The 19,950-nt window shown below is 50.8% G+C and overlaps 2 protein-coding genes across 6 annotated transcripts; one reads left to right on the plus strand and one right to left on the minus strand.

The window, feature by feature from the left end:
- Window positions 1–2,808: 2,808 nt before the first annotated feature.
- On the minus strand, window positions 2,809–8,344 carry LOC119099510 (exosome complex component RRP40). 5 transcript variants are annotated; one of them, XM_037222662.1, is made up of 3 exons: window positions 8,178–8,344; window positions 4,151–4,522; window positions 2,809–3,804 (listed from the first exon to the last, which is right to left on the minus strand). In XM_037222662.1, the coding sequence occupies exons 1-3, from the start codon at window positions 8,199–8,201 to the stop codon at window positions 3,436–3,438; spliced, it is 765 nt and encodes a 254-aa protein (XP_037078557.1). In that variant the 5' UTR covers window positions 8,202–8,344; the 3' UTR covers window positions 2,809–3,435. The 5 variants fall into 5 exon arrangements, with proteins under 5 accessions (XP_037078557.1, XP_037078560.1, XP_037078558.1 ...); XM_037222665.1 differs by having other exon boundaries at window positions 4,151–4,482; window positions 8,154–8,344; XM_037222663.1 differs by having other exon boundaries at window positions 8,154–8,344.
- Window positions 8,345–16,406: 8,062 nt separating this feature from the next.
- On the plus strand, window positions 16,407–17,981 carry LOC119097960 (b(0,+)-type amino acid transporter 1-like). The gene has a single exon (XM_037220898.1). It carries the CDS (start codon window positions 16,407–16,409, stop codon window positions 17,979–17,981), a length of 1,575 nt encoding a protein of 524 aa, XP_037076793.1.
- The last annotated feature ends 1,969 nt before the right edge of the window (window positions 17,982–19,950 follow it).

Raw genomic sequence — 19,950 nt, forward strand, 5'->3', positions numbered from 1 at the left:
AGAGCAGGAGTGGCACACCAAAATTTTTCTGGTTTGGCATTGCAGATGTACAGATAATATATTAAATTTGTGCTTCCAGCAATGATCTTCACACACATTTTCTGGGGTATGAAGCTTTTGCCTTTCATCCTGAGTCCTGACATTCTAAATTGCTTGAGTGATTTGCCAACCCAGAGGCACCCAGGTGCTGGGTTGACCACCATATGACTTGATGCTGATTGGCTGATCCTGAGCAAGGGATTAGTGAGGCCAATAAGCATAATAGGTAAATAAAACTTCAAGTGAGCATTGCAGCAACATAATGTAGACATCCATGCTTCTTAAGGAGCTGAATATTGTCAACTTGGTGGGAAGGGAGCCCCAGCCTGTTAAAACCATTGTGCATCTCAAGATTTTGACATTTGTAACACATGCAAGTCTTTTGTCTCTGTGGGGCGATTTCTCGCTGGTGAAGAGGTTGAAGCAGGCCCGTGGTTGCACGTGACCACGGTAGACGGACGGGGTCAGCAGACTCTGATCCAGGATGGGTTTGACGCTACAGACACACATGCGTGTTCACACACTGCACAGCAGCATGGACCTGAGCTGTCTAACAAGCAAATCACAACTTAAGTTCTTCCGGCACAGAAGACGTTTCCAAGCTGTATCGGCTTCTGGCTTGCATTGAAACATTCCTGGATGTCTAAGGCGATGGTGTTGGGTAGACTGGTGCTACGGTTCGCGTTCTAGTGCAGACCCGTCAGCAGGTACCTAAGGAACTCCGCAGCATCCTACTGCTGACAGCCCATGAATGAGGTTACAGAGCAGACAAGAATCAAATGACCAATAGCTCAGTCTGCTGGAGTGCTGCTTTGTTCATGAAAAGCAAGTTGGTTGTTTATGCATGGTAAGCAGACATGTGGTCTGCAACTCATAGACAATGGGAATTAAATATTAAGGGGGACAAAGCACAAATATGGGAAAATGAGATAAACAGCACAAAACAAATACCAACCTTTGCAATCAAAGGTTGCGTCCGCCCTAACACACCATTTCCTTTGCAGCCACGATGTCAGCGCTGACGCAGGGCTCGGGTACGCCGCAGCGGCAGCCGGTGCCGCCCGGCCAGCTGCTGGTGTCGCTGCGCTGGCAGCGGAGCGAGCTGGCGGCGCTGCTGCGCGGCTCGCAGCTGCGCGTCACCTTCTCGGACCGGATGGGTGTGGCCGACTTCTTGCCGGCGCCCGACACGGCCGTGGTGCTGCTGACCGAGCGTGACCTGATGAACAGCGGGCTGTGTCGCCGTCGACTGCACACGCTCAGCCGATCACCGCTGCCGCGCCAGGTACACCTCCGCTGGCGTTGGGGGAGGACGCCGGTCGGCCGGACGGTTGCCAGCAGTCTCCTGAAAAGCTTGCGATCAACCAGCATAATGGTTAACAGAAAGGTTGTGCTAGCAGGTAGACAGCCAGATTTGTGGGACATGATAGTGCAATCCATGGCAGCAGTGGAGAATCCTCTGTGCAGTTTGTGTGAACGCAGTTCCGACTTCCGTCTTTTCATGCAACGCCGTATGATTCATATCAGATTGGGTAGCAGCATCATCGAATAACCTGCCTCTGATCCCTGCAAGACTACGCGTGATCTGCTTTGTAATTTTGGCTGAGCTCGTATGGCGACTGCTCGATTGACTGGGCTGCTGCACTAAGTATGGCTCCGGATAAAGAATGGATGACATTTGAAGGCCCCAAACGCCTTCTAGTAGGCCTGGAATATTTTTGTAAGCCTGTATGTACGCCTGAGCAGAATGCACGGCGTCCTACCAGGCTGCGTGAGTGCACATTGGTGCGCACGACATTGCGCCGTTCTGGAGTGGAAATTCTGTCTGCTGCAAACTCTCCTCTCCGCGGTCGACTCCGGGACGACGCAGATCCCTTCTCCGCATTATGTAAGCAGGAGCGGCGGCTTCCGCGCTGGGCCGTGGCGTCGCCACCGCCGCCTGACGCCGCCGCTCGCCGCCAGGTGGTGATCATGGAGCGGACGGCGGTGACCAGCCGTGAGTTCTACGAGATCCAACTGCTGGCTGCACTCGAGCTGCAGTTGACCGTGCTGCCCGTGTCGGCCGTGTCCGAGCTGCCGCAGCTGCTGGCCGAGCTGGCGGCAGCTGACCGGGATGTGCCGCAGCCGCTGGACGAGCCGCCGGTCGAACAGCAGCTGCGCGCCGCCGTCCAGGCCGTGCCTGGCCTGGGTGCGCGCAAGGCCGACCAGCTGCTGGCGCGGTTCGGCTCGCTGGCCGCGCTGGCCGGCGCCAGCGTCGCACAGCTGGCGCCGCTGCTCGGCGAGCCGCTGGCCGCCAGCGTACATCAGTTCTTCAACGGCTGACGGCGCCAGTGACCGCAGACTCTGGAGCGGCGGTGCGTCTGTCGCCCGCGAATGATGCCCTGGTTACGCGAGTCCCGAGGGCATCCGACCACCGGCGTCAATGATGGAGAACCCTCCGCCGCTCTTCCCGATTTGGTCTTGGACCGGGCCTCCCTACACAGTCCTGCTCATGGTTGTGTGGTCCAGCCCCGTGTATTGGGCGCGCCGTAGCCGATATGGGCGTTGCAGGGGCACGCCAGCTCACGTCGAGACCAAAGCCGGTCCCAGCTCCGCGCCGTGTGTGAGGAAACCGTGCAGACAACGCAACGGCCGCCGTGATGCAGTTTCTAACGCCGTTTGTGCGTTATTACGAGCACGTTGCTTCATAACGCCAGCAGTGCTGAACGCTGGTACGTTTTTTGTACGCTTACCTTTGGCTGTGAGAACTTCAGCAAGCAACCAAAAACTTAACGCTTTGACGGCTTTTTATTCTTTGCCAACAGAGCGCGAATGAAATGAACGTGACCGTGACTCCAGTGACTTGCCCTTTCATCTCTGCGATACCCGGGGCATACATGCCGCTAACCCTCGTCCTTCATGCAACATACTGCAATGGAGAATGGGAGAAGCACACTTCACATGTAACTGAGCAAGATTTGGCACCAGACAAGAGGACGTAACCTGATCTCACACGTGAAATATGCTGGACACGGTGTCAGCGATGATCACACACACGCACCTGACCAGTGGCTTGTGAGACGCCGCAGAGCGCAGAGAACCCCAGGTTCTCATCAAAACTAGCTAGATGCTCAGGAATTGTCCGCAGTGGTGACCACTCCGCCCTCTGCCGGTCTTCCGCCCGCCGACTGCGGTTGGGTGGGCTCGGGTCCAGAACGGGACGAACCGCAGCATGAAGCGACGCGCATGTAAAAACGCCGTGGACCAGACCCCGCCGCGCCAGATCTCCCAGATCACCGACGGGTGCCAGGTCACGTACGCCATTTGCACGATCTGTGCACTCGCCACGATCCTCCGAGCATTCCACGCACATCACAACGCAACGCCATAGCCCTCCCTCCCCCGCCCACACGCGCGTGCTCATCGCCGCTGGTGCGCCACTGCTGCCACCTCGCGGCACATGGCGGCGATCTGCGCCTCGTCCATGTGCTCAGAGGCGCAAATGGCGCTGGCGACGGCGGCCGTGTAGCGCAGGCTGTTGCTGGTGGCCCAGACGCGGCCATTCATGCCGACGGCCATCTCGAAGCGCAGCTCGGAGCCGAGCCGGCGCAGCAGGCCACAGGCGGGCGCCAGCACCTTGCGGCACACGTGCAGCGGCACGGTGAAGTCCAGCCCCTCCGCCGACAGCACGCCCAGGCCCTCGGCGCGACCCTTCGAGTTGACGCACACCAGCTCCGGCTCCATGTCCTTGTTGGCGACCAGCAGACGCGCGAACACCAGGTCACCCACCTGCCGCCGGTGTCCGCCAGATTAAAGGCCAGAAAACAACACCGCAGCAGTTTCACATTTGTTCCGGAGACCCGTTCAAAGTGGAAGTTCAAATAGGTGCAGAATTATTAAATATGAATACTATTTCAGAACTTGGGCCATTTTATCTCGCTGGTGGTTGCTAATAAATGGCGACATCGGTGCACCGGATTCCCAAAGATCATAGTATCATTGGTCAGTGGTGCTATCCCTCCAAAAGACCAGCTATTTCTAAGTTGGTTGGAATAAGCGCATTAGCATGTACATTTCCGTCCCCCGGCCCCCCTACGCAATGCACACCCCACAACGAATCTTCCGCAGTCCTGACCTTCACGTCGGGGCGGTTCTTCTTGGTGGCGCCCTCGAACGACAGGTAGGAGAGCGTGGCCGGTTCGTGCGCTCCAATGTCCACACGGAAGATGTCGCCGGCGCGCGCTAACACCGTACCCACCACGCACTGGCCGCGCACCGGCACGTAGCGGCGGCAGTGGGTGTCGACCCAGTGGGTTCGCGGCGCGCGGAACCGGTGCACGCCCGGCTGCAGCACCACGCAGCCGTGCCGCTCGCGACGCAGGCCCGGGCCCAGGTCCAGGTCACCCTCTGTCTTGATCACGTCACCTGGCAGCACGATCTCCAGAGACTGCGACGCCATGGCCGCCGCTGGAGTGAGAAGGTAGACTTTGGACGCTTGTTTCTTCAGCTGGAATGGAGCACGTCATATGAGGCTGAGTCACATAATGTCTGGTTTTGATACATTGGCCTGTACTCGCCTGTGGTACATGTGAGGATATTTTACTTTGTGCGAACACTAGCATATGGCTTATAAATGGAAATCAACCTTCAAAGCATGGCTATATCATTTTACATGCAGGGCGGATCTGTACCCTTTGCCTGCATTCTGGAGTTGTTAATGTGTTGCCTTCCACACCAGGTTCCGAAACCAACATTCTGGTCTTGACACCAAGGAATTTTACTATTCAATCACATGTTCTTGAGCCGTGATGCACAACTCTCTCATATGCCCTCCATCTACACACATGATCTCATAAAAGCTGAAACCCTGAACAAGTTTAGTTTTTACTACCCAACAAGTGTTTTCTAAATATTCTGCAGCAAATCTACTTGTCATTTCCAACGTTATTTACAATGGTCATTCACGGAAAAGGCACACGACCTAAACCCAATGGTCACAGCATACACATTTTGCTATGAAAATTTGGACCCATTTAATACTGTGGCACTTACTGCCACACTGCAAGCCACCATTCTGTCCATTTTAACAAACTACCAAAGTATCATCACACTTAAAGTTTAATTAAGTCTTGTAAGGAATATTATGAAAAATGACAAATCAGAGCATGTTCTAACAAGTTGGTTTATATCAAAATGTTCATATGCCCAGTGTCAGAAGTCTAGGATTGTCAGACATGAATACCCTTGCCTAAAATCACACTGCTCATATTTGTTAGGCCCATTCGATCCTCCATGTTAGACCCTCCATACCGATTTTGGTGGTTCACATTAGTACCCTGAAAACCGAACAAATAATGCCCACTGGATTACGATTTTTTCTGTGAAGACTTAACTTATTTAGCACGCGCTCGGGCGGGGTCAAATTGGCCCCCCGAAGGATTTTCCGGAATGGTCTCCGAACAACGCGGCGAAGCCGCACCAAATTTTGCATAGCTGCAGGCAATGGAATAGCAAATCGTCTGGCATCGAAAATTTAGATGCAGCCTGTAAGGTCGCTGACCTATGGCGGGTCAAAGTCAGGCCATTGTTTAAGCGAAGGCAGTTTCTAGGGAATCATTCAATTTGATCCAGCAACGGAGTGCTACTCGAAGCCATACATCTCCGAAATACTTTCTTTGGTAACAAAACAGTTGAATAAGCAAATTAAATCGAAATATGCTCAGGTATGAAGCTCAGACCAAGGTTAAAACCACCCTGTTTTATTAATATCATGCTTGCTGTATGGGATAGTTCCTGGCACTAAGTTCGAACTTGCTGATGGCAGGGATTACATTATACGCCCTCTTAAAGGCCAGAATAGGTTGCTGACCTAGAATAATCTGGGTCAGCATTTTGTTTTTAGAAACATACATAGCATAATCATTGCTGCTTATCCAAATACAAAACTCAAAGTGTCCTTGTGTGATTTTGGTCACCACGACCTTCAAAGGGTCAAATGAGGTCACTGACTTTAATGAGCATGACCTTTTGCCTAGAATCGTGATCTAGGTTATATGGACCCTTTGGAGACCAACCTGAAATTTGACCTTGTTTGACGTTATTTGACCCGAAGGTAATGACCTAGGAGCCTTTAACTTTGACCAAGTGAGTTCATGTACAGGTCAATACACCTTGTGCATTTGGTGTCTCTGGCTTTCTTAGTTCCTGAGATCTCAGGAGGGGGGTCAAATTGACCCCCCACATGGGCAAAGATTATCTAACCAGTCAACCGGGCACGTGTTCTGAAGTTGGCAGGCAGCGTACAGAAGCAGCGTTCTACAGCTGCATGGGGTTTTGAACTGAAATAGATATTTTGAAGATTTTTAAATGCAGTTCACTGCCCTGCCTTTCTTAATACCAGTAGTTTCTGAGCTACATGCCCACACAGACGTGTAGACTATTTCTGAGAATATTTCAAGATCATTCAGGCATCCATGACATCATAGTAGCATCATTCATTACCCATCATTCCATTCATCATGCAGCAATCAAGGCTGAACAAAGCATAATGGTTGAGATATCCATATCTGGCGTTCGTGGATTTCCAGATATTACGGCCATCAATTGGGTTTCAATCAGCTTTTTTTGCAAGATATGGTGATGCAGTGAAACCATGATGCATTAAGAAGCCTGTTGACTAAACAGAGAAATTGTGTTTTCTATGGGTCTGTTTCACTTAAAGCATACAAATAGTAAAGCATAAAAAAGTGAGCTCATTTCATCACGTTTGGTGCTTGTTTCAATATCTTTGAATGTGGAACATTCCATTGAATATACATTAGCCATCTTTCTGAGCATAGAGGCTGTATCTCATCTTTTCCAGTCAATGAAATCATGACATGAGAGTAACCACGAGATATAATAAGAAACAGTGACCGCCCTTTTCCAGAACAATATGAGCTCCCCAGAATATATTACTCAAAATGGCCAGGGAGAGGTGTCAGCCACTATGCAAGTTCCTAATAAAGCATGTAGCAATAACACAATCACTGTGTTTGGTCCTATCTCCTGCAAACAGCTGCCTGCTGAACTATTAGAAGTTAAAGAGCAGTACTATGAGCAAAAAAGAGCAGAAAATGAAGAAGCCATTTGTATGTCCTAATAGGTTAGTAGAAAATCCCAATATCTTAAAATTATGCATTCACCAATTACCATCACATTTATGGAATAAATCACTATACTTACCATCACTCACAGAAAGCTTTTCCTATTCTTTTTTATTGTTATTGTCTACATTAATACCTAATGATGAGATTAACTTGTCCAAGCAACTGATGTTTTAGGCATCAAGCATCATAAATAACCATAAAACAGGACTATCTTAGGTCAGGTTATACACTGCTACCTCGTGTTAAGAAAGAGCATTGTACATCAATCGTCATTTTTAAGGCAGAACATATTGTAATTAATCGTAAAACAGGTCATTTAAACTCCTACCTCAGAACTTAGATAACCACGATAGCAAACATCCAAGCGCAAACACGAAGCAACCACGCCTGGCTCCATTTCTACATGTGATCACAACATTACTGCATGATCACAACATTACTGCGTATCAAGAACCATAAAAATGTGTGAGGCCAAGGTAACCAGAATCCAACAAAATGTGTTTCTTGCATATCCAAGCAGTCTTCGATATTGTTTGCAGATTGGTCAACATGGTGCGGAAATATGACGTTTTCGGGTGGGAATGAAAACCGGAAGGTGATGTTAGACACCAACAGGATTACACAATGCAGAGGATTAAGTAGGAAGGTTGATCAGGGTGATTTGGTCATACATACATACATACATGTGCCGTCATACATACATGGTTAGATTTGAATACATCAGGTAAGCTTAGTTCAGATAAGTTTAGAACAGAAGGTTGCATGCTGAAAACACTGTTCTGACATGTCAGGGCATCAATTGCAATATATTTGTAAAGGGTATAGCACATTATGGCATGTTTCAATTAGGTTGCTTTGTGTGTTCACTTATGTACAAATATATAAAGTAGTGAAGGTGGAATGTAGTCCCAGTGCTGACCTTGAGAACAGCATTCACTGAGTCAACAAAATTTCAGGCTGCATTCCCCATCGAAACCGAATCAGTCATACCTTGGGTACCAAGTCTCAACCTACCAAGCTTTTAAGGCGGTTCCTCATTTACAGATTCAGATGACACAAAACATGACACCTGGGCATTGCAGGAAAATTTACTGAGCACTGTATGCAGCTCAATAAGAATAGCATACCAATACCTAGCATACAACTACATGTAAATACATCAAACATGTGCCAGCAACACCTTCAACCGGTACCCACAATTCTTGAAACGTGTGAAGGTCATTATCGAAACGTCTGCGCCACCTTCCCTCCCGCACCTTGCTACCAAATTCGAAATAACTTATTAAGCACTATTTTTATCTGTTGCGGCTGCAGCCGTCTCCAACCTCAAAAACTCACGAGCCAGGGGCAGTAGCACAGGCAGGGTGGGGTAGCATAGGGGGCCCACGCCCCCTTTAGGTTCCGGAAGGCCCGAAGGGCCCCTTGAAACCTATGATTAAGGGCTCGAAAAGCCAGCCAGAGGTCGCAGTCAGCAGCCCCGGCCAGCAGGGTCGGGCACTGCAATGCCAGCTAGAGGGCCCTGTGCGCTGATTAGGGGCCCACTGAATCGATAAGGGGCTATATTTCGGTCAGGCACTACCAGTAACGCACAGTCGACTCCGTGACGGCATGGACCTAAGGGCCCATATATCAAGCAAGGACGAAGTCGGAGCCAGCAATTTACATTCCTCCGGTCCTCCAGCGCATAATAGGGGCCCGGTGAAAACGGGCCCCGAGCCGGCCAGAGGCAGTGTTCTAGGCGGCCCGAAGAGCCTAGAGGGCCCATCCAGTCCGGCGATCAAGGGTTCGATTGGAGGGTCTAGGGGCATAAAGGGCTGGTCGGAGTTTTATTGAAGGGCCAGAACCTGCGAAGACGGACCCTCAAATAACCGTCAGAGCGCCCTTTGCGCCGATCGGGGACCCCCTGAGTCGGTATGGGCCTATGTTTGGGTCAGGTACCACCGCACCACATAGTCGACCCCGTGTCGGTATGGAACCAAGTACCCACTTCCAAATCAGCTTTAAAACCGGGGCCAGCGATTTGCATTGGCCTGGGGCCTTGTATCTGATAGGGGTCCACGGCGCCTGATAGAGGCCCTATGCTAACAGGGGCCCGGAACCGACCAAGGCAAATGTTTGATAAGACCCGAAGAGGGGCCCAGCTGGCTCACCGGAACCGACGATCAATGGCCCGGTTGGAGGGCATAAGGGCCCGAAGGACTGGCTGTGGGTCACATGAAGAATCGCAGCTCGCAGTGTCATGCAGCTGAAATATCAGCCGGAGGTCCTCTTGCGCTGTTTGAGGAACCCCTGAGACAATGCGGGTGTCTAAGTCGGTGAGAGATCACGAACACCGAACAGTTGGCTCCATGTCCGTCTGAGACCTTGATGGGCCCCCCATGTCCGTCTGAGCAAAATGGTTATCATAAAAATGTTCCTGAACATCTTTCAAATTTATTCGAGTAGTTTAAAGATCACATTGGACGAGTCTTTTTTGAACCTTTGAGGCCGTACTTTGGACAGATTAACAGCTTACAGCGACAGTTCAAATAGAGATTTTACCCTAGTCTTCTATTTCCACCACCAGATTCCCGCACCACTTCGCGGTACTGTAATAACCAATACGTTATTGTCATCAATCTAAAAATCGCACAGTTAATATATACACCCGGAATATATCTAAATATACGATTCGGTGTCCAAAAGTGTTGAAAGGCACTTCTTTCCGATACGTCACCACTTTCCTCCAGTTATTGGCCACGACCTAACGTTAACCGCGGGACGATGCTGCGTGGCCTAGGGTGACTGCAACGCATGGAATCAAGTTTTTTGTTACTAGGATATGCGAAAGCGCATGCTCAAAACTATCTTACATAATTTGTACCACTCATCAATTCTGACTAAATGTTAAACATATCCAGGCAAACACGGCTTGGCCATGTAAATCCAAATTGTTGATCCATTTTGTTCTTTAATATACATTCGAGGAATCATTCCTACCTCTGTACAACCCAAATACATCTTCTGACAAAATTTTTGAGTTCTATCCGTATAAAAGGGTTTACTTGACCATTTTTGAATAAAACGCACGGGTGCGTCATTTCATGCAGTCATTTAACGCACATTTTTTTAGTTTATTTACTGTAAACATAATGAGGAGTTAATCTCGAGGTGGCGACTGGCCTATATTCCAGTTAAAGAACGTAAAGATGTGCAATGTTGATGTATTTATAGTATATATATATATATATATATATATATATATATATATATATATATATGTATATTTGTGAAAACATGCTCTCAATAATAGATGGGCCACGTCGGGCGATTTTTTTTTGGGGGGGGGCTTGGTCAATCCTGTGTCCGCCCTTGTCAAGGCTCTGGCCCCTGGACCTGGACAGGGTTGACACTTTATAAAATCGGTTGGGATGGCTGAGCCAATAACGTTGACCTAGCTTACCCCCAGGTCCGACATGCTAATTTATCTTTGGATTTCGGCCAGCTTGATTTGCGTTGCGCCCCAATGTTAAAAATAATTGAAAAATGATCGGAATAAGAATTATTTCGATAGTGATGATTGGCACTTCATTTGATGCCGATGTGACAGTGATAATGATCACATATGACAGGGACGGATCCAGACACGGGCATTGGGGTCACACGCTCCCCCCCCCCCCCTCCCCGATCGAAAAGTAACGGTGCCCCTCCAGTGGCCGCTCTAGAGTGCCGAAGGCGCCTTTCTATCGTGACGCTCCTAAAGGGGCACAGGCGCTACCCGGAATGGTGCAAGGGTGCCCTTGTGTTCGGAAAATGTGTCCCTGAGTCTAGAAAGGTCTCTTGAAGAAAAAAGGGCATCGAACGCTTCAGTACTGGAAGGGTGCCCTCTGAAAACATATCCGGGCTCCTCCGTAGCCTATGTCCGGAGGGCAAGAAGAAAGACCTCGAGAATAAAATGGTGCCCCAAGCACTGGGGAACCTTCCTCGATGGCTCAAAGGCCGTCTTTGAAGTGAAGAAGATGCGTCTCCAGAGAGAGAAGAACACCCTTGAGAACAACAAGGCGCCTCAAATCCTGGAGAGGCGCCCTGAGGGCTCGAAGGGCGCCGCTAACGTTCGAGATATGTCTCAAGAACAGGTTTAAGTCATTCTAAAACCGCAAAATAGCGTGTCATACCCTTATGGTTCCCAGAGGCCTGAAAGGGCGGTCCTGGTGATTTAAAATTATGTCCCAAAGTCTTGAAGATGCCTTCTTATTTATTCTTTAAAAAGGGCATCTCGGAGGATCCAAAAGACGTCCTTGCGGTTAGAAAATGTATCGAGGTTTAAAAGAATGCGTTAAAGAGTCTGAGTGCCCCACAGCCTGGAGAGGCGCCTTATATGACCAATGGGGCGCCCCGGACATCTGAAAACATGCCTCGAGGGTGAAGTAACATATTTAAAAACACAAGGGCGTCCAGATCTCAGGAGGGTTACCCTCAGGACTTCAACAGCTTCCCTGATGTTTGAAAACATATCCTGACGGTCCAAAGAACAGCCGGACGTCCAAACAGAATGACAAAAGTAGTTTGGGGCGGTCCCGAGGGCTGAAAAGATGCTTCTGCGGTCAAAAGATATTCCCAAGTCTGAAACAGATGCGCAAAATCCGGATGAGTCACCCCCATGTCTGAAAATGGTCCATTGGACTAGAACGCTCTAAAAATAAAATGGTGCTCTCAATTCTGCAGCGGTTCCCCGGGGCGCTGAAAGGACGCCCCTAAGGCCTGCATAACTCACTAGGGCGATAAAGAGGTTATTTTGAATCGACGCCCATGGTGTTTAAAGCATACACACGCATCACCTTCAGGACATTCAAGTCTCACGACATGCAAGACACAAGACACACAAGCATCAATACAAAACATTGCCATTTCATAGGCGCCCACGCGGTATAAGGGAACCTGTAGCGCCTAGCGCGGCAAAGGAAATGAAATACGTGGGGGGGGGGGGGGGGATATTCCCGTCTGTGTGCTACCTGCACTTAAGCACCGTCGCAAGCCACGCTCATAACAACAATTCGCTCACGCATGTCACACCCAGTCTCGCATTCCGGTAGTCCAGTGTGTGAGATTCCGCCCCGAAACGGTAGTATCAGGTGCCCTGGGGCTAAAATGGCATCTCAGGGACAGCGCAATGATAGAAAGTAACAGGCTACTTGCCAGCCCGGGTCAAGCGGGGCCATCTTTCCGTGCAATCGTTGCACCTTAGAATGCGAAAAGAGAAACAAATAAATTATAGCAATTTTTAGAGCTTCACTAGTCACTTCTACCATGTGTAGATATTGGCACCCCAGGAGCTGGCGGTGCATCCTGTAGAATGATAGGATACCCGCTCCACGCGAAGGCATTACACATTAATGAATGATGAATTGACACCATGCAACTGAATTGAAGTGCCACAGTACCACTCCGTCTCAAAGCCCTCTCATGAAAAGCGATCGTGGGAGGGGGGAGGGAGGAGGCAAGGTCGCCCGCGTGGCAACACAAGGCGAGTGGGCCCGATGGCTGCGTCAGCCGTGTTAAGCTGACGAACAAGAGCGCCTCAGGTGGCTCCTGTGCGCCCGGGCTCGTCGTGAAGCGACAGTCGCCGGAGGTGGCGGTACACAACACCGCGAAGAGGCCCCAGACAACGCTAGATCACCGCGTCACAAACAGGGCCCAAATCACGGTGGTTAATGCGATTTTAAGTCCATATTCTTTTGAACAGGCTCTGATCGGATATGCTTGCATACCACAGGTACCCATATTAAGTTGCCTACGCTGTCTGTTCGACGCGTGTAATAGCTCGTAAAAAATCCAACTGCGAATGTCATGATTATTTGTATTACACTGCTGACACCGTCCGGTGCTGGCGAACAAATTCCTAGCACTCGCTTACTGCTCAAAGCGAGCTGCTTGACCGCACTGACTCTTGAATCACAAAATACATCAGACGAACGGGGGGGGGGGGGGGGGGGTAGCCTCTTCAGCGCACTGGTGGATGAAACAACTGACCGAGCAGACGCGAACAGATGGCAGTTGTCCTTTGGTGCGCATCCCAGCAGGATTACGTGTGAAGTGTTCACAGAGATTCTGTTCGCATCGTGTATCTGCTCGAGCAGAGATGGAGGCTGGGTGCTCCAAACACAACGGCACCGACGACGAGGGGGGGGGGGGGAGTAATGAGGAGAAAAGGACGACGATGTGTAGGAGACAAAGATGAGTGGAGTAATCATCGGCAGTCATTCTGAAAAAGTTGCAGACCTCGCTCATTTGACGGTATAGGGATAACCGGCTGCTGGTTCGACGTAGCTCCAGCAGCGGCTAGTGAGAATATGGGAGGAGCAGCTGTGCTCAAAAGCGGCAACAACCGCAGGGCGTTTTTTTTTTTGCTGTTCGATGTGTACACATAATTTGTACGTCAGCGGCCCCTGCAAGTAGCGAGACGTTCGAGAATGTCTTGATACCGTAAGAGATATAAACACTTTTGCATTCACAGAAAGCGCGCCAGAGCCGTGAAGAAGGCCATCAAGAAGATGGTACCCAAAGAAAGCCGAAAGAGGCTTATCACGCTCTGCACTACGCGCTGTCTGGAGCGTCTCGAGGCAGTGACGTGCATCTGCCAGCTGGTGCCAGCAGTGGCCCACTGTCTGACGAAAATGAGCGTGCGTTTTTTTCAGAATCGTGGAAGAACGCCAAGAGTCTGATGCGCACAATCGCCTCTTCAGAGCTTCTGGTGACACTGCATGCGCTTGAAGCCGTGGCCTCTGTGGTGCAGCCAGTCGCCCGTGCACTCCAGGCGAAGGGCTTGCACGTTTTAGTGCTGCAAAACACATCAATGTTTGCAACAAGCTGCTGCAGGGATGGAGAGAGAAGCCAGAGGAGATGCTTGAGTTCGTGATGGACAAGGCAGGTGAGGCAGCTCGAGTCCTTGAGATCGATATCGATCCTCCCCGCCGTGCGCCAAGACCGGTGCACCGGTCCAACGCGAGTGACTGCCGGACCGCCGTAGACTACTTCAGGGTGAGCTGCTTCATTCCTCTGCTGGTTGGCGTCCTCATCCAGCTCCACGCCCGCTTCGGGCAGCCGCAGCAGCAGTCACTCAAACTCTGTGGCTTGCTTCCGGCAAGTATGAAGCCATGAAGCCGACCGTGACGCGGTATGCACGGTTCCTGGCCCCGTTCCAGTCGTTGAGGCTGAGCGCAACACCTGGCTGGAAGTGTGGAAAGGAAAGAAGGAGTTGGCAATATATGTGACACAAGATAAACTAGATAAAGATAGATAAACACGATAAACTACTAGACACTAGATAAATGTCCGGACATCCTGCTTCCGAACATTTGCAGGCTCACTCGGGTGCTACCGCACTGCCAATGTCAACGGCCAGGCCCGAGCGGCTGTTCAGCCACGTCAACCTCGTGGTGACGTCGATCAGGTTGACGATGACCTCAGAGCGTCTGAAGGTCTTCTGCTTTTTGCAAGCCCACCGGCAGTCGCTCGGTAACGTGAACGCCGTTCTCCAGGAGTTTTCTCCCAGTCTCGAAAACGAGATATTGGTCTTTAACAAAAACACCGCAAAACATTTCTTCCTGATGACTGTACTGTACGTAATATCCCTTTGTCCATCCAAAACACCAAAGAAAATCAAATCACCACATTAGCTATAGCGAAGGGATGTTCGTCTTTCAAGGTCAGATGTAGCCCAACACTGCTGGGGGATTGGTCTGAAAGCGGTTTAAGTTACAGGAAGCATTTGCACGAGTTAGTTATCCAAGCGTCCATTTCTTGAAGTTAGTGCTCATGACCAAATGAAAGAAATAAAAAAACTAGCGGTATTTTTAGCCCAGGGATCTTTCATGAAAGCTTGAATGATATTAAACATAAATTACTGTTTTATATACTGTACATGTGATCAGTCGATCTAATGAACCAAAGTAAAACCAATTAGAATGCTGGGTGTTACAATTTCATGACACTCTTACAGGACCGGCCATTTTTGTCGTTCCTTGACTAGCCTATGCCATAATTTTCTAAGATGCTGTTTACGACGCAGATCTGAAAGATGGAGTACAGCAGATCCATGGCCACACATCTGTGTTTAAGTGTCCCTTTTTTCCTGGACTGTTTCCCTGGATAGTTTATCTTTTTGCGAGCTGCCTTCCTTAGTAACTTTCCTCTCTATACATTCAATATTTCGATATGCATGTGTTTATTGGTCAGGAGGCACTATTGTGTTTAGGTGCTGGGCTACTAGGACAAGCGCATAAGTCGATATTTACCGTAGCGTGGGCAGCCGAGAGACCGTGTAGCGTCAAGTTGGCAGCTGTGTTACCCAGTGCAGTACATTTGTTATGCGTTTGAAGACAGAGGTACCACATTAACCTTCCGGTTGCAAGTATGTTTCTACATTATCAGCGCATAGTACCGTATTGCGAGCACAGGTATGAGGCTATGTTCCTGTGATCCCTTCCCGAAATCTTACCACGATTTGCTCACCTTATTTCTCAACTGTTCGTGTCAAAATTCTTTGAAGAGCAAACCTGTCCATCGATATACCTAAAGTTCCCCTCATACATACATTGGCGACTTCTAATGGGAAGCTCGCAGCCCTCGGACCCTGTAAGCGCCTTCCTTTGATATGCTAATTGTGCTATAATGCAATGGCCACACTCACGTTACGACTGCCTTGTTCACTAGAGATATCATCAACTTTTGTAAATGGAAAACAGTGCATACAATTCCGGAAAAATCGACAGCCTCGCATAATGGTCAAATTTTACTGGAGTTCCGTCCAAATATCGGGTCCTGGAGCCGCCCCGGCACATCGCAAGTACCCGAAAGCTTAATGTCGTACGTAGAAATGACATTCAGAATAAGTAAACAAAAAAGAAGTACAAAAGGAAGCGAGCAGTTTCAGAGAAACCAGCGAAAAACCTGAGGGGATCCATCTCCTCTACCTGGAATAACGTTAAGTGATGCCAACGGCAAATGCAAATTTCAAGTGCATAATCAAGATGTTGCGATACATTGAAACAGCGGGAAAATTACCATAGCCCTGTTGAACTTATCATCATTCGCCTGCTTAGTCAGCCTTATGACCGGCTGATGCGATGCGCGGTGCCCTGCGCAGTTGACTCACCAGCCGTGACAAAACGCCTGCAGCGGTGCCCGCCGTGTTGAGCGCGGCCTATCGACGGCCACTCCTCAGGCTGACCGCAGTCGGAGCGGTCACCGGCAGCCGCTACTCACATGTTCGATCGCGTGCAGCACCCGGCGTTCCAGCGCGTGCAGCATCCGGCCACCGACGCCGACGCCGCCGTGCCGCCCCGCTCATCGCGTTCACAGGACAGCATGGCCAGCCGGGCGCTCATAGCCAGCGAGAGCGGAGTGACGTTCGGGGGCGGCGACGGTGCCCGGGCGCCTGTGCGCATGCCGCGCACGGTCGGCGCCGCCTCCAGCACGGCCATCATCGTCGGCACCATGATCGGCTCCGGCATCTTCGTGTCGCCGCAGGGAGTGCTGGAGCGGACCGGCTCGGTGGCGCTCTCGCTGCTGGTGTGGATGTCCTGCGGCGTACTCTCCGCGCTCGGCGCGCTCTGCTACATCGAGCTGGGCCTGCTGATCCCGGAGTCGGGCGGCGAGTTCGCCTACCTGTTCCACGGGCTCGGCCCACTGCACCGCTTTTTCGGCCCGCTCCCCGCCTTCTTACAGACGTGGACGACCAACTTCATCACTATGCCGGCGTCCACGGCCGTTCTCAGCCTGGCGTTCGCAGAGTACTGCGTCCAGCCGTTCTACGCCAGACCGTGCGCGCCGCCGCCGATGGCGGTCCCGCTGCTGGCCGTGATCACATGCTGCCTGTTGACGTTCATCAACTGCTACAGCGTCACTTGGGCCACACGGGCGCAGAAAATTTTTACAGTGTCGAAGCTCGCTACCATCGGTCTCATTGTGGCAGCCGGCACGTATTCTCTGGTTCAAGGCAACAGCCAGTATCTGGCCACCGGCTTCCAGGGCAGCACATCTTCTGTGGGCGACGTCGCCACGGCGTTCTACAGTGGGCTTTTTGCGTATGACGGCTGGAATAATCTCAACTGCCTCACCGAGGAGATCGTGAAGCCGGCTCGAAACCTGCCGCTGGCCATCCTCATCGCAGTGCCGCTCGTCACCGTCTGCTACATCCTGACGAACGTGGCCTACCTGGCAGTGCTGTCGCCGCAGCAGTTGCTGGACTCGTCGGCCGTGGCTGTCTCCTTCTCCGAGCGTGTGCTGGGTCCAGCCGCCTTCCTGATTCCAGTGGGCGTGGCGCTGTCAGTGTGCGGCGCCCTCAATGGCACCATCCTCAGCACGGCCCGCCGCTGCTTCGCCTCCGCTCGCCAGGGCCACTTGGTCGACGTGCTGAGCTTCATCCACGTGCGTCGGCTGACACCGACCCCGGCGGCCATGTTCAACTGTGGCATCGCCGTCATTATGATCACCGTAGGCAACATCGGTAGTCTCATCGACCTCTTCAGCTTCTGTGCCTGGATCTTCTACGGCCTGGTGGTGCTGACGCTGATCATCCTGAGAAAGACCCGTCCGGCCGCAGAGCGGGCGTTCCGCGTGCCCATCTGGATCCCATGGCTGGTGCTGCTCATGTCCTGCTACCTGGTGGTGGGACCGATGGTGGACAAGCCGCAGTTCGGGTACTTCTACGTCATAGTCTTCCTGCTTTTCGGTGTGCTCGTATACATTCCATGTGTGTACTACAAGTGGACGCCTAATGGCATGAGGAGCGTGACTGCCTGCCTTCAGAAGACTTTGGAGTTGGCGCCTGCCTCATAGCAGGGATCCGGCGTGTGTCATATGGTCGGTGCCAGAGCAGTTCGGCATGCTTTCCGCGGTATGTATTACCGATTACAAAAAGATCCAAGGAGGGAAAGGCTCGCTCCTCTGGAAGGAAATATCGACAGGAGCGTTACATCTGAGCCCCCCTTCCCTCTTCGTTTGATGATATTCTCCACAGAAAAGCAGCGATGTTCCACACGTCAAAATGTATTTAGGGCATGTAGCTGTCTCTTTGAAATGGGAAAAGTCAGGTTTTGGCGATGGTTATAACGCAAGATTTTACTGTGACATGCTTTGTACATGACATCATAAAGCTACTTATACATCGGACGAACGTCATGCCCGGTGCCGGAAATAAATGTGTGTTTCCTGAGGCATGCTTGCGGACTGTAGGTAGGAACCAAGAAGGGTCCGGAGGACGTGCGTTTGACCATTCGGAGGGAATATCGACAGACAAGCTTAGGTTCGCTCCCTGTCCTCCCAGTGTCCATAGAACAGCAAGAGTATCCTATGTGTCAGCATGGTGTTCATCCATGGCAGCTGTCATTTGTAATTAGAGACGTTCCTTTTTACGACAGTCATGTAACAGCATTATATTGTGAACTCATTAAACTGCAGCATGCAGTCACGACTTCTTACTCTAAGCGTTGGGTTGACAATAGCCCTTAAAGGAAGTTTTCTTGTCACCACAGTCATTCTGAAAGTCATTCGGTGCAGGACACGGCCTGCCCTTCTTAAGATATAGACCTCTCTAGTTTCTGGGCTACGCGCCCGCGAAGATGTGCAGACTATTTCGGGGAGACTACTTCAAGGTCACCCAGGCGTACGTGACGGGATAATAACGTCATTCAAATCTTGGCATTGCATTGACCATGCGGCGATCAAAACCAAGGAAAATATCATTATCTAGTCATTTATATCTGGCGTTGGTGAGCACGATTTCCAGACATATCGACCATGACCCGGTTTGCAATCGACCCCACTGACAGCCGGTCCGGCTGACCTTCTTGCCCCGACAACCTGCAGTCACAGCCGGGCTGGGGAACTTACCTCAGGCTGAAGGTCAGTGAAAGAGCTACGTCAAGTCGGCTTATGCCATCTGGCGCAGAGTGAGCGAAAGGAGAAGCTACGTTGCGTTGAACGGCTAATTTTGTCCGTAGGCAAGGGCAAGTCAATAGAAACACAGCGAGTTCACATGCCCGTGTATTCAGCACAAACAGGGACATGCATACAGGATACGCAATACAGCACAGTACAGTGCGGAAGCCAGGACCACTTCATTGCCACAACCGGTTCTCCCTTGGCTGAGCCAGTGGATCAAGGCGACATTACTGCCGTAAAAGGGAGTCTCCTGGCTCTGTGGCCCTGGTTGCGACCAAGGAGCCAGCTCAGCGGCCCGACGTGACCTTGTCCTGTGATGGGTTATGATAGTCCGGGGCAGTCCTAACTAAAAAAAAAAAACTAATTCCTATGCCAACCGGGAAAACGCCACGTTTTGGCAGGATAGTGCGTGGAGAACCCTCGTCGAGGAGGAAAACCTGAACGTTTGCAATTGTACAGGGAAAACCTCGCAGCATTGAGATATAATTATCGTGGTTTGTGTTGCGTAGAAGTTCAAAGGGGGGGGGGGGGAGGGTCGAAACTATCCAGATATGAGTTGCCTAGGATGATCTTGAGTGTGAGTGGGAGCTTATGTGTATTGTGTAGTGTACGAGTTTGTCGTGCGCGTCGGTGTGTGGGATGTGCAGGTAGAAATGTTCGATGTACAAAGGAGTGTGGTAGGAGTGACATGGAGGAGGAGGCGACGTCCCTTTGAACATACATGCGTGTTGTTGTAGTCTATCCGGAGCCTTGTGAGTAAGAAGCCTACCTTCAGGCTGTGTTTTGTTGCGTGCTGCTCCAATGTTACACCCGTGGTTTGATGTGATACATGCGTGGTGCGCGTTGGTGGCGGGAGAGAGACAGG

Source organism: Pollicipes pollicipes, unplaced genomic scaffold (assembly GCF_011947565.3).
Source record: "Pollicipes pollicipes isolate AB1234 unplaced genomic scaffold, Ppol_2.1 Scaffold_4740;HRSCAF=5597_pilon_pilon_pilon, whole genome shotgun sequence".
Classification (NCBI taxonomy): domain Eukaryota; kingdom Metazoa; phylum Arthropoda; class Thecostraca; order Pollicipedomorpha; family Pollicipedidae; genus Pollicipes; species Pollicipes pollicipes.

Excerpts from the sequence above, each read along its gene's own strand:
- LOC119099510 (XM_037222662.1), bottom strand. The coding sequence starts at position 8,201 with ATGAGGAACCGCCTTAAAAGCTTG. Across the intron at positions 4,523-8,177 it reads GGAACCGCCTTAAAAGCTTG|CTGAAGAAACAAGCGTCCAA; the intron begins GTAGGTTGAGAC and ends GCTCCATTCCAG. Across the intron at positions 3,805-4,150 it reads AGAACCGCCCCGACGTGAAG|GTGGGTGACCTGGTGTTCGC; the intron begins GTCAGGACTGCG and ends CACCGGCGGCAG.
- LOC119097960 (XM_037220898.1), top strand. The coding sequence starts at position 16,407 with ATGTTCGATCGCGTGCAGCACCCGGCGTTCCAGCGCGTGCAGCATCCG.